The sequence below is a fragment of the Phalacrocorax carbo genome, chromosome 9 (genome assembly GCF_963921805.1).
Source record: "Phalacrocorax carbo chromosome 9, bPhaCar2.1, whole genome shotgun sequence".
Taxonomy (NCBI): Eukaryota; Metazoa; Chordata; class Aves; order Suliformes; family Phalacrocoracidae; genus Phalacrocorax; species Phalacrocorax carbo.
The window spans coordinates 12,129,318-12,149,618 of NC_087521.1; the positions used below are offsets into that span (position 1 = coordinate 12,129,318).

At 43.7% G+C, this 20,301-nt stretch overlaps 2 protein-coding genes across 4 annotated transcripts; one reads left to right on the forward strand and one right to left on the reverse strand.

Moving 5' to 3' along the window:
* Nucleotides 1–103: 103 nt before the first annotated feature.
* FAM161B (FAM161 centrosomal protein B) lies at nt 104–10,599 on the reverse strand. 3 transcript variants are annotated; one of them, XM_064460352.1, is made up of 9 exons: nt 10,318–10,599; nt 9,897–10,129; nt 7,758–8,317; nt 5,699–6,036; nt 5,184–5,311; nt 4,727–4,894; nt 4,140–4,239; nt 2,621–2,751; nt 104–2,387 (listed from the first exon to the last, which is right to left on the reverse strand). In XM_064460352.1, the coding sequence occupies exons 2-9, from the start codon at nt 10,043–10,045 to the stop codon at nt 2,297–2,299; spliced, it is 1,665 nt and encodes a 554-aa protein (XP_064316422.1). In that variant the 5' UTR covers nt 10,046–10,129; nt 10,318–10,599; the 3' UTR covers nt 104–2,296. The 3 variants fall into 3 exon arrangements, with proteins under 3 accessions (XP_064316422.1, XP_064316423.1, XP_064316421.1); XM_064460353.1 differs by lacking the exon at nt 10,318–10,599 and adding an exon at nt 10,237–10,283; XM_064460351.1 differs by having other exon boundaries at nt 9,897–10,483.
* COQ6 (coenzyme Q6, monooxygenase) lies at nt 10,436–20,048 on the forward strand. The gene is made up of 12 exons (XM_064460363.1): nt 10,436–10,626; nt 11,768–11,902; nt 13,456–13,514; nt 14,650–14,773; nt 15,216–15,346; nt 15,714–15,821; nt 15,924–15,986; nt 16,306–16,413; nt 16,828–17,030; nt 18,148–18,263; nt 18,699–18,865; nt 19,894–20,048. Exons 1-12 carry the CDS (start codon nt 10,464–10,466, stop codon nt 19,921–19,923), a joined length of 1,407 nt encoding a protein of 468 aa, XP_064316433.1. The 5' UTR covers nt 10,436–10,463; the 3' UTR covers nt 19,924–20,048.
* Nucleotides 20,049–20,301: the final 253 nt, after the last annotated feature.

Consider the following 20,301-nt stretch of genomic DNA (forward strand, 5'->3'; position numbering starts at 1 on the left):
CTCTCATGAGATGTCTTCTTTACTGCAGTATTTTTTAGGTCAGCTGAACAGTCTGCAATTCTTTTACCTAAAAATAACAAAATATTTTCATAAAATGCAAAAATCCAGAGCAAAAGTGAAAATTCTTTATTTCCATGCCATTTTTGAGATACAGTAAGAGGTTACAAATCTTTTAGGATTGTGGAAGGGTAATCCTAGTTTCAGAACAACACTTCTCAGCAAGAAAGGTTCTAGTGAGTTTCAGTTACTTAGTTTGATGCTTTTACTTTCATCACCATTTCAGCAATTTCTGACCAATATTAAGACTTGGATTTATCTGTTACTGTATTCATGCATGTCACCTTAGTATTTGTTAAAGGGATATGGCCATAATATCATATATTAATTTAAAGCCAAACCTTTGTTCCTCCTTTCTTAAGATTTTCCTTTACACTTCACATACTTGGAAATTTCTTTTTCCAGCATGTATTACTATGGAAAGTAGCAAACAATTTTAGTAAATACCTCTTAAAATGTATGTATGAAAATTTCCCTCCCACTGCTCCAGATATATCCATACAAGCCCAATGGGCTTTAGACCACGGACTTGCACCATGAAAGACAACTTCTTTCCTTCCTCTTTCAATGTGACAAGGCACAGTGACAATATGATTACATCACTGCTGTTTTCTAGAGGATACAGGAGAAAGAACAGCCTTTGTGTGTCGTACACAATTAAACCTATGTAGAAACTGGTACACTGATAACAGCCTGCCTTGAACCCTCACAGGTGCTTAAGCCTCTTCTCAGTGTGGAAAGCCTCTACAGTGCAAGAAGCCGTGCCAACCTGTTGGGAATTTCTCTAGTGAAGGGCTGCATTTCAGTCTGTGACACAGCATGCAGCAGACGCATTGTGTAGAAAGCTCTTCAACTGGAAAAGGAGGAAAAAAGGAAAAATACAAGCCTAAACTCAGATTTGTTGGAGATTCTTTGGGTCAGTAGGGAGGACTGCTGCAACCCAGTGCATTCAATTATGTATCAGGATGAATTGATCTCTGTGGAACAGCAGCCTGAAACCCTGGGGCCATAAATTCTTGAATCTAGTACTTTGTTATGATCAAAAATATCATGATCTCGGTTTTATATCTTTATCTAATGTGGTAGCTCTTACAGGTACTGTATTTCTGATTTGATGACGAGGTTTTGTTGTTACAGTGTAAGGAGAAATGGACTGAAGTAAGGAAGATGGAGAGACACAACTTCCATTTAAAAAGTGAGGAAAAGATGACTGATTAAAAAAATGGACAGTGCAGAAACATTGATAGCCATTTAAAAATCTTTTAATCTCAAAGTGCTTTGATATTATAATCCTCAGAAAACATTCCAGGTGCTAAGGGTTTGTATTTTTGAGATTGTTATTACTGTCAGGAAAAGGAAGACCACTAATGTGTGAACGATACCATTTAAGATGCCCCAGCCATTTGAGCGCAACATGCTGACAGGTAATACCTGACCTTTCTTCCACCAGAGTCCATCTTTGATATCACAGTAACTGTAGAACGAGGACAACAGCAGTCCCGAGTTTAATTACATCCTTTTCATAATTTTGGTTGGTTTTTAGGCTAAATTAATGACCTAAACTGGTAAGAGGTTAAAAATGTTTCAAATAATGGGGGAGAGAATCAGAAGAGTAAAGCTCATGGGTTGAGATAAGAACAGTTTAATAATTAAATAAAACAACAGCACAAAGTATGGGAGATAATGTAGAAAGACTATTGCTGCTTCTTCATGGGGGGAAGGAGCAGAGCAGACTGAAGAGTTAACACCAGAGGACTTCCCTCTGAGTCTTCTCCCAAGGTAGGTCAAATCCTGATGTTGTTTTTTTTTTAAGCATTCTAATGCATTGTATAAACCAAGGTTTAGCACACTGAAAGGCATTCTCCCCTTTCTGTATGCTTCTGTGGCATGAACACAGGAGCTGACACTAGAGTATGTACCTCTTCAATCTTTCGTATCCACTTTTGTCCAAAGATAGTGCTTCAACTTTTTAAACTTGCTTTTTTGCCTGGTAAAGAAAGAGAAGTGGCTCACACAGGGAACACTTGTGAAGACTAAGGAAGGCCGCAGAGTTTGCTTCGTTGGACAAGTCATGCTCTAAACAACAGTTGGTCTTTTTCTCCTTTACTAAGTTCTCACATCTCGCTTACCGCAGAGCAATTCTTAGGTGTCAGCCTAAATCAGAAAGTTGCTGAGGATTAACCTGGAGAATCTTGAATTAAAATATCAAGAGATGGTCAATGGATTCTTCTGCTAGATCTCATGGTGCCATTTCCTGTCTATTCTGTTCCTCTTGAGGTTCCCCTTCCTGTACAGTACAGTTGTCCTTTTCACTCCGAGGCTTGGGTGCTCTGCAGAAACAGTGATTGTCTAATACCAGAAATGGTACGTGCTGCTCTGCTCCATACATAAGAAATAAATCGCAGTCATAGGAGTTAAGACAGAGATGCCATGATGCTTAATAAGAGGAGTGAAGTTGATTTAATTTTGCCTGCACTCGATTATATAAATCGGAATACTTTCACGAATACGGAAAATATTCCTACTCAAAGGCAAAAGAGCCATATTGCATTGTTTTTATTACCTGTGGATGTCAGATTCTTCTTCCAGCAAGTCAGTGGCGTCTTTCCCTTTTTTCCTCACAAATTCTTCACTTAGCCCAACCTGCTGGAGGGTGTGTCTGTAGCGACGCTCTGCTCCTTGACGAGCATCATGCTATGAAATCAAAAACAGTAAGCACATAGAACTGGGGCTTCCCCAAAATGGTCAAGTTGTTCATGGCTGACACTTCTAATGAGAACAAGAGGACAGCAAATCCCCCGTCCAGAATTTTTGTAAATCATACAGTACAGTACCAAAACCAAATACTAGGAGAATGTCTCCCATCTCTCAAAGCCAGAGCTCACATTTTCTGGCTTCTGTTCTTTTTTTCTTCCTTCTTCTGTTCTGCTTCTACAGCATTCCAGTCTTACCAGACTAGCGTACCGTGTCCGAGTGCTTACTCTGACACTCAAATTGAGAATATGTGCAAAAAAGGGTTATGAGAAATTCTGGAAGCATGTTTGCTTATAATTTGCAAGCACTAACCACAGTAGGGCTCAATAAACTGAGAGCACATGTGAAGTAGCTTCCTATCAGCTTATCTTCAAGAAACTGAAAACCAAGCATCCTGGATCCTATGTCCTCACTGCCTCCAAATAAACCTTGCAAATTAATGTAGTCTGAGATGATTGTTTTCCAGACGGACTGGCCAGTTCCAAAAGATTAAAGTGGTCTATGTGGAGGGATAGAAATCTTGTGTCAACATGAGGGAATGCTATCAATACTGATGAATTCTTCCAACCTGGCAAACGGAAACGTTACCAATATTTATCATACAAATGTGCTCTCTGCCTCCATTAACCACTCATCTGAACAGAAAATCTGACCCAGGAGGGTACTTTCTGTTGAGAAATCTCAAATCAGCATGTTGTAAATGTATTGTCACTTTGGCTCTAACCAGATACCATCCCTGCAGGGAGACAGAACTAAAAAACGACCCGGGGAAAAGGATACTTTGTAGAGAGTAAAGATTGTATCTACACCTCTGTTGCAATATAGGTTTGCAGATGAAACGTGCTGAATGCAACCCCAGAAAGCGGAGCTTGTAGGTGACAGAAGCGACATAACTGTCATTAATGTTTTCCTAGTAGCACTAGAGGTACAAAGAAAAAGTGCTCAAATGGAAGGGTTTTAGGAAAAGTGTAAGATTTCTAGACTGTAGGCTGTGGTATTGAGGTACAGAATAGGTATGCATATAATTTCTGGTGTGATAAGGTCTTAATTCTGATCAGACCTTATATTTTGATTGCAGTATGTACTAGGAACTGGAAAGCTCTACAGCCAAGAAATAAGTCTGAGTGGTTTTTCAGGTGGTGGGAAGGAATTTCAATTATACTTTGGTGGCCTTCCAGGTGTTATTTTGAGCGAAGTCATGAGACTATGCAACTATTTGCACCTTCTTACCCATGACTTAACTTGAGACTAGTTTTCTTAATGCCTGTCTTTAATGAAAGACAATGTATCCTGTTGCGCAGAAACACTCTGGAGCTTTGACCAGTTACCTTAGTGACCTGTTCAAAGAGGTATGGTCTGTTCTTGACTCGCAGCTGCATTTCTTCCAGCTCCTTTCTGTATTCCTTTGTTCTCGCTCTCATATTTTGCCTGAAATGGAAAAGTTCTCTAATACAGGTTCCTTCTAACTGTAGCTGATCAGGAACAAGGAATTCTCAATAACTGTTTTGTCCTTTAAATAGCTCTGGTAATTGTCGTGATTCTGAATGCTGGGCAAAACACTGCTATTGCTGGCAAGTTATGGATCCATGAGCAAAGGTTTACTACTGGAGCATAGGCAGAGAACCAGCGTTCACATTTTTAGAAAACCTTGTCTTACATGCGTTTTACCAAGTGATACATTTCAGTTGGCTTTTTTGTACAAATCATTTTCTACAAATGTTAATCTGAAGGAAACTGTTCTGTATGGAAAGATTGGGGTGTAATTGTTAAGAAATCCAAATTAATGTGGAGTGGGTATGACAGCCAAAAAATTTAGGCTAGGAATGTTTTTAAACCCAATTCCTCCTAAAGATTTATCTGATGATCCCCAATTAGTAGAGAAAATGGTTATTTCTGTGCAGAACAGGATACTGACCAGTTCTGTTTCGACTTCTCCTTGTGTGTTTCCTCTAGACTTTTATGCGGATCGAGGGCTTTTGCTCTGCTGTTCACTGACTTTTGAATAGCTTGACATTTCTTTTTCTGTTTCTCCAGCCAATAAATTCCTTCTTTGTCCCCTTCCTTTTTGTTATCTTGGGAGCATCTATATAGAAAAAAGTTAGTAATGAGCTCACTTTAGACTGCCAGACAACATGCTAGCAGGGAATTTCACTTTCATAGTCCTCTAAGGAGAAAAGCAGAATTTCAGACATGCAAGTGTGCAGCTCCCAGATCAACTGGGAGGCAGGTCAAGAATTAGCAAAGAAAGAAGACAGAGAAACATTTAGGAAAAGTATTGTTGATGTAGTAGATGTGATAATGGATCGATTTTTTTCCCTTCCATTTTGGCCATTAGTTGGAGCATGGTCTTGCAGACAAACTTTTCTACTTACCTAATAGCAGATTCCCTTTTTCTAGTTGCATCTGTAATATGCACTGGAAGGGTGTTCAAACAGAGAGAGGGAAGTCCAGTCAGAGAATGACTTCTTGGCACTGAAACCTTGGAAAGTTGCTGAGAATCCTGAAAAAAATGGCACTTCATTCAGTGTATTTGTTCACAGGACAGAATCTCATCTGTTCTTTGTCTACCAAAGAGGACAGTTGGGGTCTGTGGGCAATGCACTCATTCTTCTTTCTTCCATCAGTAGGGGTTAACATGGGGAGAGGCTGAGGGATGAGGGGAAGCAGGTGTGATCAGGAGTATGGACGGGTGGCTGAGCCTTAGCTGTCATAGCTCATCTCTTTGTACAGAATTTTGTTCTCTGGTTTGTCCTAGAATTCTGCAGTACTTCCAAGGCAAAGGCAGAGGTCACAGGACATTAATCATCCACAAATAAATGCTATAAATTTAAGAAGTTGCTATCTTGATCAGAGAAAGCAGTACCACAGAAGTATCCAGTCATCTCACCTTTATTTTTTCATTAGCCTGCCTCCGCCTGCCACGGAGGTTGGAGGTTCTTAGCTTGAATGGCTTATTACGAGTTGCCTCTTTGATTTCTTGTCTCCTTACTGCTTCCCTCTGAAATGCCCAGTAAAGTCCTTCAAAATCCGGTATTGTTGGATTAATCCTTGGCTTGAAGCTGAAACTTTTGTCCTGCAAGAACCCAAGTCTCTCTTGCTTGGTTTTAGTGGCAGTTCGGGACTGAGGCTCCCTCTGAGAGCTGCTAGTATCTATAAGAGCTACGGAGCTCTCAAGCAAATCCTTGGCTCTCATTTGAATGCGGATTTCTCTGTAGAGTTCAGCTTCTAATAAATCAAAAGCAAAGCAATGAGAAGAATATGAGTGACATAAAAGGCTGTGAAATCGCCGCTGCACAACTCTAAACTTTTCTTTATGATGGCAGCTACATATATAGGAGAGACCAGACGTCCTGTGTCCTCTATCCATACTTCCTAGCCTCTCTTTCCTCTGCCTCCCAGGAAAAAGAAAACAAAGATACCAGAAAAAACATGGCAGTCTTTCTTGGGCATTAATCTCTAGATGTCTCTCACTTACCAGGGTAAGTTACTGAACAGGCTTTCTCCTCCTATTCCTGTTCCTAGGGGTACCAGCTAACTTGTGCCCTTTGTCTTGCACGTGTGTTGTGTTAATCAAGGTTCTACTTTTCATACAGGACTTTATGTCATGTTGACTGTGTGATCCAAAGGGGCTGTTCAAATATACTTGCAACCGATGATGGCTTTTTAATGTAATATTAAGCAGTGTTTGTACTGGAAAATATTTTAAGTAAGAAGCATTTGGTGGATGGATCATGTCTTCTGACTTCTGTGACAAACTTTCCATAGGAAGAATGTGTCTCAGGGTATAGCATCAAACTGAGTCCTTTCCTGTGCAGCACTAAATATTTGAGAAAATGCAAACAGCTGGCTGTGGGGTTTTTTTTTTTTGCTTTTAGAAAAAAACCCAATACTGCTGTTTGCAAAATAAGACCTTTTTTTGAGTCTATTTATAAGTTTTCTTTGACTGAGCTATGAAACATTCATTCCTTCTCCTTTCTCATATACCAGACAGAAACAGAACAATGGCTTGTCCTTTGCTCTCTTTTACCTTTCTAATCTATTTAGTTTAGTACCCCACAACAGAATGTTTTCTGATGAAAACTGAACTGCTGTATAGTCCAGAAGAAATCAGTGGGAAGCAGTAAAAAAAAGAAAGGGGTGAGAAAAGCAATGAGGATTATCAAGGACTGGTTTAGTTCCTATATTCAAGCATGAAGTCTCTATTGCTTACTTCAGACATAACTGTGGGGGCTTAAGCCGTCTGAAAGCAAACAAGCATCAGGAGAATCTCCTTGGCTGTCCCTCTGACTAGAAAGGTCCCGGCACCTACCTGCCCTGTCTTAGCACTTAATGACATGGTGGAAAGTGAGTGGGAAAGTAACTGAAAACATCAGAGAATGGCAGGAGAGACTGGACTACTGCACTATTGCTTAGAACCAAACTAATTGTGTGATTTGGGCTCAGAAAATATTTTTCTCCTAGGGGTCCAGAGCAGCACAGAGCACTCGGGTGGGAGTAAAATTGTCAGTTCTAAGATACTGCATGGACCGTGGACACTTCTGGCACTACATGTCGTCACGTTTGTGCCACAAAGCATCTAAGTCCCTTTAGCATAACCAAAGGTATGGAATTCAGTGCAGGAAAGGATTCCCTAACTGTCATGATTTGCAGCAAAAAGGATATAGAAATCTGTCTGAAGAGCTCTATGTACCCATATGTGCTGGGGAGTGGTACAGAACTGCTGCTGCCGACACTGAAACAAGGCTACTAAATTTAGAACACTAAGGATATCTATGTGGAATGTAATGACATGTAATACATGCGCAACTAGACAACACCAGGGGATGTCACAATATTGGCTTCATATGCCAAGTAACGCCCTGTGGCCCATGATCCTACCTCCCAGCACAGGGGCAGCGAGGGGCAGACAGAGAGTTGTTTTTACAGGAAGAGCCCTGGCATTTTACCTTTGAGTTTGTCTCCAAGAAGTGGATCGTAAGTAGATTTAGGAACTTTTTTACAGGCTTGCTTCTGTTTGGAGCTCTCCTTTGGGGTTGCTGCTGCCAGGAACTTCTGTCTGATAGCTTCTTTCTTTTTCTCCTCCTTCTCCAGGAAACTGAAGGGCCGCTGGGATGAAAGTAGCAGCTCCTTTCTTTTCTGTGTTGCTGTTTGCCTGTGAATCTCATTCTGCTCCATTATTTCCTGATAAAGAGGCAGAAACACATGGGCAGGTACAGGCTGTGCCCGGAATTGTTTCTGACATTCTGCTTCGTCCTGGCTTTGCCTTTTGTCTCTCTGATTGTCTAATTCAAGAAACCTGTAGGACTTCATCAACTGGGACTTCTTGCAAGCTTCCCGCAGTGTCATTTGAAAGGGCTGAGGGATGGTGATGGAAGGAATCCAGGGAGATGAAGCGCTTTTTGGCCTCAAGCGGGATTTAGGAAACAAGTGAAGCTTTTGCTGATCCCAGGTACTGTCCGAGGTGAGGTCAATCAAAGAACTGGATTGCCTTTTACCAGATGTATGACTAAGACAAGACAGACATTATGAAGGGGAAATAAGGGAAGTTATTAAAAAAATAGAATTAAAAGAAGGGAGACACTGTTGATCAAGAGAAAGATACCATAGGCTGAGTGCTTGTTAAAAGACCCTGTTGTTCTTGGGCTCTGTATTTCACTTTGCTACCAAAGTTCATGAGCAGAGATTTGATTGTTTTCTGTTTTCCATGCATAAAATGGCGGTTCTGCCTACTTAGCTTTTTAATGGGATTTATTACACTGCTAATACTCTATTGCCAGAAAGGCCACAAGTAAACCAGGAAGTTCCAACTTTAGGGATACCAGGCTGATAGCTACTTAACATAAAGACAAGCTCAGGAGACGTGATAAATTAAGCACACAGATGCACAAATCCTAACGAACAGTACCAAACACCAGAATTCCGAAGAAACTGACGGAAACGCCACTGCAAGGAACTGCTTCAGTGGAACTCTTAAGAGGTTCAGCTGGAAACTTTGTAGCTGATAAGAAGACCATATAATTGATAAAAAGAAAAAAAAAAAACACTGTCATGGGTCTAATTGAAATAGCAAACCTCTCACAGGATGTTTGAGGGTGACTGTGAAACTGAGTAAAACTTAGGAGATATTTAGGGAAGGAATAAATGCAGGCGAATGGAAGGATCAAGGTGGATCAAGAACAGGAAAATTGGAAAAAGTGGGAAAACAGAAGGTGCCAATCATGTGCAAACAGGCTGCTGGTCAATACACTTGCCTGGTGATTGCTGCAGTATTTCTTCTTCATAAACTAACTATTTCTTTTGTAAGTGTGTGCATGCGTGTGATCTGCTAGTGAACTTCAAGCTGGACTAACCACAGAAGAGGACAGGAGGTCTGAGAGCTAGATATTGGAGACACCACAGCTCTGAAGACTGGACGCTGGATAGAAACGTGTGTGATCTACTAGCAAATTTAAGTGTCATTAGCTGACAAGCAGGAATGGGATTTGTGCTGTTCACGTTTTATGTGAACGCCACTTACATGGACACCTGTTGGCCCCATCCTCCCCTCTGTGAGTACATTTGCGCCCAGTGTATTGGTGCTGTACACATGCACCCGGGGACTTCGCACTCTGCCTGTCCCTGGTCAGAAGCTGGTGAAGGGTCTGGAGAGCAAGTCTTAAGAGGAGCAGCTGAGGGAACTGGGGTTGGTTAGTCTGGAGGAGAGGAGGCTGAGGGGAGACCTTATCGCTCTCTACAACTACCTGAAAGAAGGTCGCAGTGAGGTGGGTGTTGGTCTCCTCTCTCAAGTTACTAGGGATAGAATGAGGGAAAATGGCTTCAAGCTGCGTCAGGAGAGGTTTAGATTGGATATTAGGAAAAATTTCTTCACTGAAAGCATGGTCAGGCATTGGAAAAGGCTGCCCAGAGGGGTGGTGGAGTCACCAAACCTGGGGCTATTAAAAAAACACGTGGCACTTTGGGACGTGGTTTAGGAGCCATGGTGGTGTTGGGTCGACGGTTGGACTTGATAATGCTAGAGGTCTTTCCAACTTTAATGATTCTATGATTCTATGCCATTGTGCCACCCTTACCGGGTACTGCCCTACCTGCGCACTTCCCGCGGCTTGTCACGCAGGGCTGCCGCGTCCCGCCTGAAACCCGCCACCTTCTCGTCCTCTTCCAACACCCCGCGGCCAGCCCCCAGCTTCGCCCGGTGCGGTGAGCCCGGCGCTAAGAGCGGCCGCCGGCCCCCCATCCCGCGGGGTCGCCCCCAGCTCCTCGCCCGCGGCGGCAGGCACAGGGGTCGGGCAGTTACACAGCCTGAGGGGTGCCGCGTCACCTGGAAGAAAAACAAACCGATGAGTGATGGTTTCGGGGGCCCGAGCCCCGCCACCCTGCCTGGCGTCGCCGCCGCCGCCGGGGCCGTGGCCGAGCCACCGCCGTCACCTGCCGCCCGCCGCCTCAGCCCGCCGGCAGCGCCCATCCGGCTCCCGCCAATCAGCGGAGCCGGCACCGTTCTAGCCTCACCTTTTGGGCCTCAAGCAGCCAATCACACCCCAAGATAGCTTCCCCCGTGCTGTGCGTAGTGACCGCCCGCGGGCAAGCCGCGTTGTCATGGTTTCCCGGAGTGACTTCCGCCCCGCGGCTGTCGGCGTGCCGTCACTTCCGCAGTGATGGCGGCCGTCTGGGGCAGGGGTCTGCGGGCTGCGCTGGGTGCGCGGCTGCGGGCCGGGCCGCGGGCCCCGCTCCGCTCCGCCGCCGGTGCCGCCGCGCCGCTGTACGATGTGGTGGTGTCGGGCGGGGGCATGGTCGGGAGCGCCATGGCCGCCGCGCTGGGTAAGGCCGTGACCCTCCGGCCCGCCCCGGCCCCCGCGGGGGTCCCGGCCCCGGCCCCTGCCGCCGCGGTGGCGCGAGGCTCGGAGGCCTCTGGGCCTCCCGCACCGCGTCCCGTGAGCGCAGCAAGATAAAATGGGTTTGTGCTGGGATCGCGCCACCGGAGAGCCTGAGAGTACCGGCTGCTTCTGGGTTTGCAGCGTTGGTTCTGAAGGGCGCAATAGAGGGAGAAGCCCAAAGAAAAGGGTGCAAGAAGAGCAAAGGTCCAAAGCAGCAAGTGCTTTGCAAGGATAAGGGTTTGCCTTGGAAACTTACCATTGCTCTGCCTGTATTGTTAAAGAAGGCCACAGTGGAATTGAGACAGCATAAGGATCCCCTCCAGCAGTGATATCTTAGGGCTATGTGCAGGTCTGGGGCCTTTCAATAGATGAGGTTATGTTATGTGTAATCTAGAATGTGTGTTCAAGGTACCGCTGCTGTTAGGGCTGCTGCAGCAGCGAACTGCGTGTTAAAAGGACACTGTTCCTGGTCTCGGTCCCTTCTGCAGCTGTGGCAGTCGGGTGCAATAGGCATAGCTAATTCAGCTGTAATGGGGTTTACTCTTTACTTCAGTCACCCTTTCAGGTTTTTTTCAGTTCTCTTTAATTGAAAGTTAAAGGCTAAATTGGCTGTGCTGCTCCACTGTCAGAATATAAGGATAAAGAAAACATTAATGTAGTTGCTAAGTATCATAGAAGTTCTATTTTAACTTCTTGTTCTAATTAGTGAATTTGCTCTTAAGCTCTGAAAAAATGCATTCTGTGCTTAGAGTAAATGTTGCAGATTTAACTTGCTAATAGTTCAATAATGAAATTTCATAACAAAATATGCACAAATTTGTACAAAAATATAAACTTTGTACAAAAAGAAAATGTTTAATCCTTTCTTTAACTGCAGAAGGGTTGTCAGTCTCAGAACAGGATTGTAGTCATAAAGCTTTAAAATACAAAAGTTTACCTGCCTAGTGAAAACCTGTATTGTAAATGCATTTAAGTTTTGCATCTACCCTATCTTACAAAAATGCATAGATGTAAATGATACAGAAATTTAAAAATTAGTTTTTTGGCAGGAGCATTGTAACAAAGTTTATATTTGCTTATTTTAGGGCATGATATCCACTTCCACGATAAGAAGATTGCTTTGCTGGAGGCTGGTCCTAGGAAAGAATATGATCGCATGCCAGACAGTTTCAGTAACAGGGTCAGTTCCATATCCCCAGGATCAGCAACCCTCCTAAGCAGTAAGTGTAATTTTGATTGTTTGCATTTTTAACAGTATATTTGGGCTGTTTTTATTTTGTTTAAACAAAACCTCTTTGAGCATGTGTCACCTTCATCCTAAACTCAAAGTAATTATTTGCCTTTGTCTCTTAGTATTCTATATGCTGAATTGTGGTGATTAAATCAGGCTTCCCTTGATAACAGGGATCTGTGTTGTGGTATCTTGGTCTGATTTGTTATATAAATATTTGTGACATTTGCCTAGTGAAAGGTTATAAGGTGCTCTCTATAGCATCTGGAATGTTTTGTTCACAAAAGCAGCACATACTTAGTGCTGTGGTCTGGTAACTCTCTTCACAGAATCACAGAGTGGCAGGGGTTGGAAGGGACCTCTGGAGATCATTTCATCCAACCCCCTGCTTGATCAGGCACACCTAGAGCAGGGGGCACAGAGAAGGAGACTCCACAACCTCCCTGGGCAGCCTGTGCCGCTGCTCTGGCACCCTCACAGTAAAGAAGCTTTTCCTCATATTCAGGTGGAACTTCCTGTGTTCCAGTTTGTACTCATTGCCCCTTGTCCTGTCACTGCACATCACTGAAAAGAGTCTGGCCCCATCCTCTTGACACCTGCCCTTCATTATAAGCATTGATAAGATCCCCCATCAGTCTTCTCTTCTCCAGGCTAAACAAACCCAGATGTCTCTGCCTTTCCTCATAAGGGAGAGGCTTCAGTCCCCTGATCATCTTCATAGCTCTCTGCTGGACTCTCTCCAGTAGTTCCCTTTCTTGAACTAGGGGGCCTAGAACTGGATGCAGTACTCCAGATGTGGCCTCACTAGGACAGAGTAGAGGGGGAGGATAACCCCTCTTGATCTGCTGGCCATACTGCTTTTAATGCAGCCCAGGATACTGTTGGCCTTCTTGGTCACAAGGGCACATCGGTGGCTCAGGGTCAGCTTGTCCACCAGCACTCCCAGGTCCTTCTCAGCAGAGCCACTTTCCAGTAGTTCAGCCCCCCAGCCTGTACTGGTGCGGGGGGTTGTTCCTCCCCAGGTGCAGGACCTTGCACCTGCTCTTGTTGAATTTCATCAGGTTCCCCTTGGCCCAGCTCTCCAGCCTGTCCAGGTCTTGCTCAGTGGCAGCACAGCCTTCTGGTGTAGCATGAATACTACAAACTGAAGGGCAGCACAGCCTTCTCCTGGGCAATTTTAATTTTAAAGACAGATTTGAGCCTTGATTCTTTATGAGGAAAGAAAAGTCCTAAACAATGATGGCTTTACATTTCTGTGTCTATTGCTCAGCGATAGGACAGTGAGAGTTGACTGTTAAGTCACAGCGTTTATGGAAAACTGCCTTTTCTACTGGCTTGTGTTAACAGTAAAATGATGTGATGCTGGAGCTGTGGAAGTGTTGAGGCAGACCTGGCCCTGCCTAGTGATGGTGCAAATAGAGCCTGGGCATTGCTAGTCAGGGAGGGAGGAGGAGAGCGTGGAGTGAGCTTTGGTTTTGTTTGGGTCTAAATGTCACATGTGAACCTGCATCTCCATGCATTTGTGACCTTTTTCTCTTGTAGGTTTTGGTGCCTGGGATCATGTCTGCAACCTGAGACTCAAACCGTTCCGGCGAATGCAGGTGCCTTACTTAGGGCTGCAGATATGCTATGTGTCTGTCTACTTTGAATTCTCAGAAGTACTTATGTTAATGGTTCAAAGGTTTTTTTTCTTTGGCAAAGGGCAGGTCATGCTTATGATGATTCCTGTTACTTTTTGGGGGTAGCAGTCTACCAAGGAATACCTGTCCTCAGAGTCTTTGATGTTACAGGATGAAAGGCTGATTCCTAACGAAAGCTATATCTGTTGCCCATTGAGGCATGGGTACTAGTCAGGAAGTAAAGGTAAAGGTGTGTATTGGTTTTTGCTGTGATAGGGTTAATTTTCTTCATAGTAGCTAGTATGGGGCTTTGTTTTGGATTTTTTATGAAAACCATTGCTAACACAGGCATGTATTAGCTATCGCTGAGCAGTGCTTACATAGTGCCAAGGCCTTTTCTGCTTCTCACCCCACCCCACCAGGGAGGAGGCTGGGGGTGCACAGGAAGCTGGGAGGGGACACAGCCGGGACAGCTGACCCCAGCTGACCAAAGGGGTACTCCATGCCATACAAAGTCATGCTCAGCGTATAAAGCTGGGGAATGAAGGAGGAGGTGGGGGGTGCAGAGTGATGGCATTTGTCTTTCCAAGTAGTTGTAACACATGATGGAGCCCTGCTTTCCTGGAAATGGCTGAACACCTGCCTATGAATGGGAAGTAGCTAATTAATTCCTTGTTTTGCTTTGTTTACACATGCAGCTTTTGCTTCACTTATTAAACTGACTTTATCTCAACCCTTGAGTTTTTGCACTTTTACCCTTCTGATTCTGTCCCCCATCCCACTGTGCGGCAGCGAGCGGCTGTGTGGGGCTGAGCTGCCTGCCGGGGTTAACCCACAACAAGGTTGCAGGGTAGCTTTTTATGTGAATTATGTTATGTATGTTAACAGGTAAGTAGGGATAAAAAAATTCCTTTGCGGTTAGTTTTTGAGAGGAAGCTGGATCATTGTATGAAAGGAATTGTGAGGTACTTCAGTAGCTAGGAGTGGACAGCAATCCAGGATGTTGCCTCTAGGTCTGTATTTCTAAACTGCCGTGTCCGGATACGTTCATGGTCCAGGAAAGGAACAGCACTTACTTATCATGTGTAGCTTCATGTATTGTATTTTTCCTTTGTAGGTGTGGGATGCTTGTTCAGAAGCCATGATCGTTTTTGAGAAAGATGACTTAGATGACATGGGTTACATAGTGGAGAATGATGTCATTATGTCTGCTCTCACAAAACAGTTAGATGCAGTAGCAGGTAGTGGACCACTTCTTTAATATTTTGTTTCCTGCAGAGAGCCTTCAATTAGTTGCCTTCTGTTGGGTGCGCTAAGTTATGAGGAGAAAGATAATTCATCTAACAAATAACTCTGAGATGTAGGCAGCTTCTTGAATTGGGGTGGGGGGGATAAATCTGTCTTCTGGAGGCTACACAGCAAGAAAACAGTTGCATATGTAGTTGTCCAGAACATAGTCTCTCCAAAAATAGACCTAATGAAAAGATCTGTAGCTTTCTATCCTGAGCAGGCCTTGCAGTGACAAAGGGTTGGCCAGGTCTGTTCTTTCAGGGTGCCTTGAAAATTGTAGGGGCAGTTCTTAGGGTGCCATTAAGACATGCATGGCCTTTGCTGTTGTAGTGATGTTTCCTTTTTTTCATGTCTGTGTCATGCTGTGACCATAGTACTTTGTGTTCCCATCAGATCGGGTGGAGGTTTTCTATGGGAGCAGAGCAGTCGGGTATACCTGGCCCCTTCCCTCTCACAGCTGTGACACAAGCCCTTGGGTCCAAATTGAGTTAGCTGATGGACGCAGACTTCAGACCAAACTGCTGGTAACTAAACTTTTTATTTCTGTTGATCAGGCATCATCTCTCACCCAAGTCCTTTCCACTGGATTTGGTTCTGATTTCATGTGTGCCGCTCCACCCATGTGGAGGGCTTGAATGAGGTGAGTGGCTAACTCTCAGAGATGCTATGGGGCACAGTGCATAGTCTTTTCTGTACCTGATGCAAGAAGACTGTGCTGAATTGGAGAGGAGCAGAAGGGGCCACCTCCTCTGGTTTCTAGGTAGTCCTTTTTTTTTTTTTTTTCCCTGAATAAACAAAAAATGAGCACATGCAGGCTGAGGTTCATAGACTGGAATATCAGCTTTCTTAGGAGCAGCTGAAGAGGTTGCTTTGTATCTCTTTGTTTTGCAGATTGGTGCGGATGGTCATAACTCTGTAGTCCGGAAGGAAGCTGAAATTAAGAACATTGAGCATCAATATGACCAGTCAGCTGTGGTGGCAACTCTTCATTTGTCTGAGGTGAAATTCTGCTAATTGACTCTTTCATAGGCAGCAGAACAGCTTAAGCAGGTGATCCAGGTCACTAGTTTGTAACTGTCCACTTGCTTTTTTCCACTGTAGGCCACAGACAATAATGTAGCATGGCAAAGGTTCCTTCCCACAGGGCCAGTCGCGCTGCTTCCGGTAAGATGACTCATGGTCTCTCTGGTTTTTTTTGTTTGTTTGTTTTTTTTGTTTGTTTGTTTGTTTTTTTTAGTCTGTTCTTTTCTAGTAACTGTCTGTTAAGAATTTGTTCATCTGCCCTTTACTTTTCAGTTATTGCATTTGTCTTCCCATCCTGCCTTCTCACTTTATTCTTGGTATTTCTCACTTGTAGCAAGTTGGGCTGGAAGAGCAATGTGCAAAGGGACTGGTGTGGGGCAGGACAGTGGGGAAATCTTTGCACTGATCATTTATTTTTGCTGCTTTTCCTCTTGATACCCTTGACATTCTCTTAAACTAGCTGTCTGACACAGCCAGCTCTCTGGTCTGGTCTACATCTCATGAACATGCATCAGAACTTCTCAGTATGGATGAAGAAAGTTTTGTGGATAGCATCAACTCCGCCTTTGTGAGTACCAGCCTCGTGGTGGGTATGAGGCTGACTTTGTGGTAATCACGAGAAATACAATGGAACTGTACTGCTTAAAGGACAGTAATAAGAGAGGTGGATTCTCAAGTACCTTCCTCTGGTGAGGATGGTATTAAAAAGGCACGTAGCAAAGAAAGGATGACCCCCTTGGGACTGAATTAGGTTCATTCTGAAAGTCACAGAAGTTGAAATTTCCAAAAGGTGGGAAGAGTAGGCTCATCCTAGTTGGAAAATCATATGTCCTAAACCGATGAAGATAGTTTCTCCTACTGTATAGTTTTGTCAAAGTGGTTAAAATTCAGTATTTGGTGCTCATTCAGATTTTTTTTCAGCTGGATCCTTTAATATGTGTACTGTGAGTTTATATCTAAAGACTTGTTTGTGCGTTTTCAGTGGAGCAATATAAACCACTCTGACTTCATTGATACTGCTGGGGCCATGTTTCGATCTGCTATTTCATTCCTGAAACCCTCAGGGACTGCTGTCCGTCAGCTGCCCCCAAGCATCGCGAAAGTAGATTCAGAGAGCCGAGCCATGTTCCCTCTTGGAATGGGGCACGCGACAGAGTACGTCCAGCACCGCGTGGCTCTTATCGGGTAAGGTCCCCCGTGATAGCCCTTGTGTGAGTGGGTGGCATGTGGTTAGAAATGATGCAAGTACAGCAGCTCTCAGGCAAAAAATGAGATGGTTAGAAATAATTTATAGTTTCAGCTTGACTTTATCCAAGCCCAGTTTGTGCTGTGCGCTCTTGTGCCAACAAAGTCCTTTTGTATGAGTAGCACCCTGTCCATCAGTCGTGTGTGTTTTCTGTGTAAATTGCAAGGTAATTATTTCCCTTTTCTGGTTTGGGTAGTCCAGCGAAACAATCCAGTATCTCATGCTGGACCCAGATATTGTGTACTTCCCCAGATATTGTGGCAGGCATTCTGTGTACCAGTTTGAGCTTTAAAGTCACCTTTCTTGAACACAAATGACAAAACTTACAAATTATTAGGCTTTTGTACTGTGGCCTATAGAAATAGGGTAATATCTCATCTTTTACATTCTACGATTCCAAGTATTTTTTTCTCCACCACAGCTGCAATACACTGGTAGCTTATAGTGATCCTTGGGTGCTGTATTACGCTTCAGATGCTTTTCATCTTTCCAACTTGTGACCCGCTCTGTGCTTTATAACTTGTTAAAGTGCATGATCTTACATTACATACCCAAACTTCACTTCTCTAACCTTAAGGCTCCCTTATCAGTGTCTGGCTTTGTCCTTTATAGTTAAGTCTGCTCATAAAAGAACCTGATTTTGTTTCTACTCAATGATATCCCACTTCTCCTTTGTATTCATGGTATCCAACTACTTTGTGTTTGTGAAATGTACGCATGATATACCTCCTGTTGCACCGAGGTCACTTACAAAAACATTAAGGCCTGTTCCTTGTGCGATCTGAGAGACGACTTCTGGCTAGCTGCCTCCTTATAATTTTTCCTTTCAGAAGTGCTTTTTGTTATTTCCCCTTTGTCTTGCTTCTTCCAACTGGAGAGGCAGTCAGGTAGTTCAGCATAGCATGCAAGGAGGTACTGCATAAAGTGTATGTGCTGCCATGAGGTGGTGTTCACTGCAGAGAGGTGAGGAGTACTATACTGGTCCCTTGTGGGGTTTGTCCGCCTTTATGGCTTTCTTCAAGAAGGGATAAAAATTTCTGTCTTCTCTTGCTCCAGGGATGCAGCGCACAGAGTCCATCCGCTTGCAGGACAAGGTGTGAACCTGGGCTTTGGGGATATTGCATGTTTAGCCCATCACCTCAGTGCAGCAGCCTTCAATGGGAGTGATCTGGGTAAGCATCCAAGACAATGAAGTGGCAGTAAGATGATTAGTCTTACAGGCCTTTGCCGCTAACATCAGGACAAGCACTATCTCTGTTTGCAGGTTAAGCGCTCTGCTATATGGTGTTTGAAAGGCACAAGCACCTTTGAAGCAAAACTGTTCCGAAGTCTGTTGGCTGTGGAGCAGTTAAAGATGTTTGGATGGAGTTCCCATCCCACAAATCTCAAAGCTGCTTTAAAAAAAACCCAAATTCTGCAGGATGGTAGATAAAGAGGTGATGAGTTGAAGACCCCTATCTGATGGAAGGAGGCCTTTATCAAAACAGGCCATCTCTCTGTTCTTTTTCTGTCTTCTCAGTTGTCAGTGGAGACTGCTATATAGGTGAGATGCATAATTCTTTTGTGGCAACTGAAATTTAACATGAGCATTCAATTATTTCTTCCAGGCTCCTTAAAACATCTTTTAAAGTTTGAGACAGAACGCCAGAGGCACAATGTCTCTTTGATAGCTGCTATTGATGTGCTAAAGAGGCTTTACTCCACCAGTCTGGCTCCCTTGGTGTTGCTGAGGACATGGGGATTGCAAGCAACAAATGCCCTGCCTCCTGTTAAAGTAAGAATCTCACTTTAGTGAGGGCCATAGGAAGGGTCCAGAACTATTTGTGAAATGTACACAAGCTGCAAAGATTTTTTTCTTTTAAATTAAACATTTTTGGTTGGAAAATGCTGCTTGTTCAAATGGATCCGTTCAGTGTCCTGAATGAGCCTGAGGAGTTCCTAAATAACTGATGGCTCAGTAGTAATGGTTTCTCCTGCAGCACAAAGGAAGACAAGGATCTAAGTGTCTATACTTTGTATCAGTAGTTACAGGTTAGAAGTCGCTAGAAACCTTTGGCTTTATTTTGCTATGGAATGAAAATGGAACCTTGAACAGCATTCCAGAAATGCACTATGAAAAACCAGCCCCATGAAGATGCAGCTTCACTAAGACTAAGACATCGGGTGACTTGACAGATGTGGTGTGCAGCTCAAATGAATTATCTGTGTCTGTGCCGTTTTGCCTTGTGAAATTGTTCCCCCAGGGCAGAAGTGCAAGTCTCTAACAGAAATTACCTGAGGAAGGCAGTGGTGGGGAGGTTCAGTCTTAACACAGACCCTCTGTTTGCAGCCTGTCTGCCTAAATTCTGCACCATCTTGACCTAGTTGCTGGATTTTCATGAGGTTCCTTAAGCCACCCACTCTCAAAGCTCCCAAGCAGCCTCAAATTAGAGTCCTCATTTCTGGATTTTTTGAATGTTTTATTCCACAAATCAAGCCACCCTCTTCCTATGAAACACAGGTGGCCTATTTCCTTTGTGTACGGTCAAAGACTAAGATGCTACGTGAGTTGAAGAGCAGTAAATTCCTCAGGTGTAGTAGCTGCCACTGGCAAGACATCTTTATTAGTTAGACTAAAAAGAGGACTATGCTGCAGCTTTGGTGCTCAGATTTTTTTTCTGCTTCTCTGTTTAAAGCAGAAAACCAAATAAAGACCTCTTTTCTGATATATAAAATATATACAAAATAGGCTATAGATGCTTTCTACAATGTATGCTGACTACCAGTTTATTAATTACTTATCTTTTTCTTTCCTTCTTTTAGGAGCAAATCATGGCTTTTGCCAGCAAGTGATCTGTTGCCAGTTTGGAACAGCAGCTTGCCAGTGAATGCATTGCCCTAGTAAGGACTGTGACTGACTTGAATCTTTTGAATTGTGTTATTTTAATTTAACAATAAAACTGAGGGATTGAGCTGTGTACTGCATCATCCAGTGGTTCATGCAGAAGTTCTCTCTCATCTGCTCTCCTCAAGAAGATTTAGGGTCTCTTCCTGTAGTACCGTGATATCTTCAGCCACAAAACTGTCTGCATAATGTACTTTCAATTTGGGCCTTTTGAACTGAAGACTGAGGTGGCAAATGCAGTGCTGAATTTTGCCAGCTACAACTTCTACTGCTTAATTACTTTCAGTTTTCTCTTGTGTGATTTCTAGAGCTGTAATATCACACCT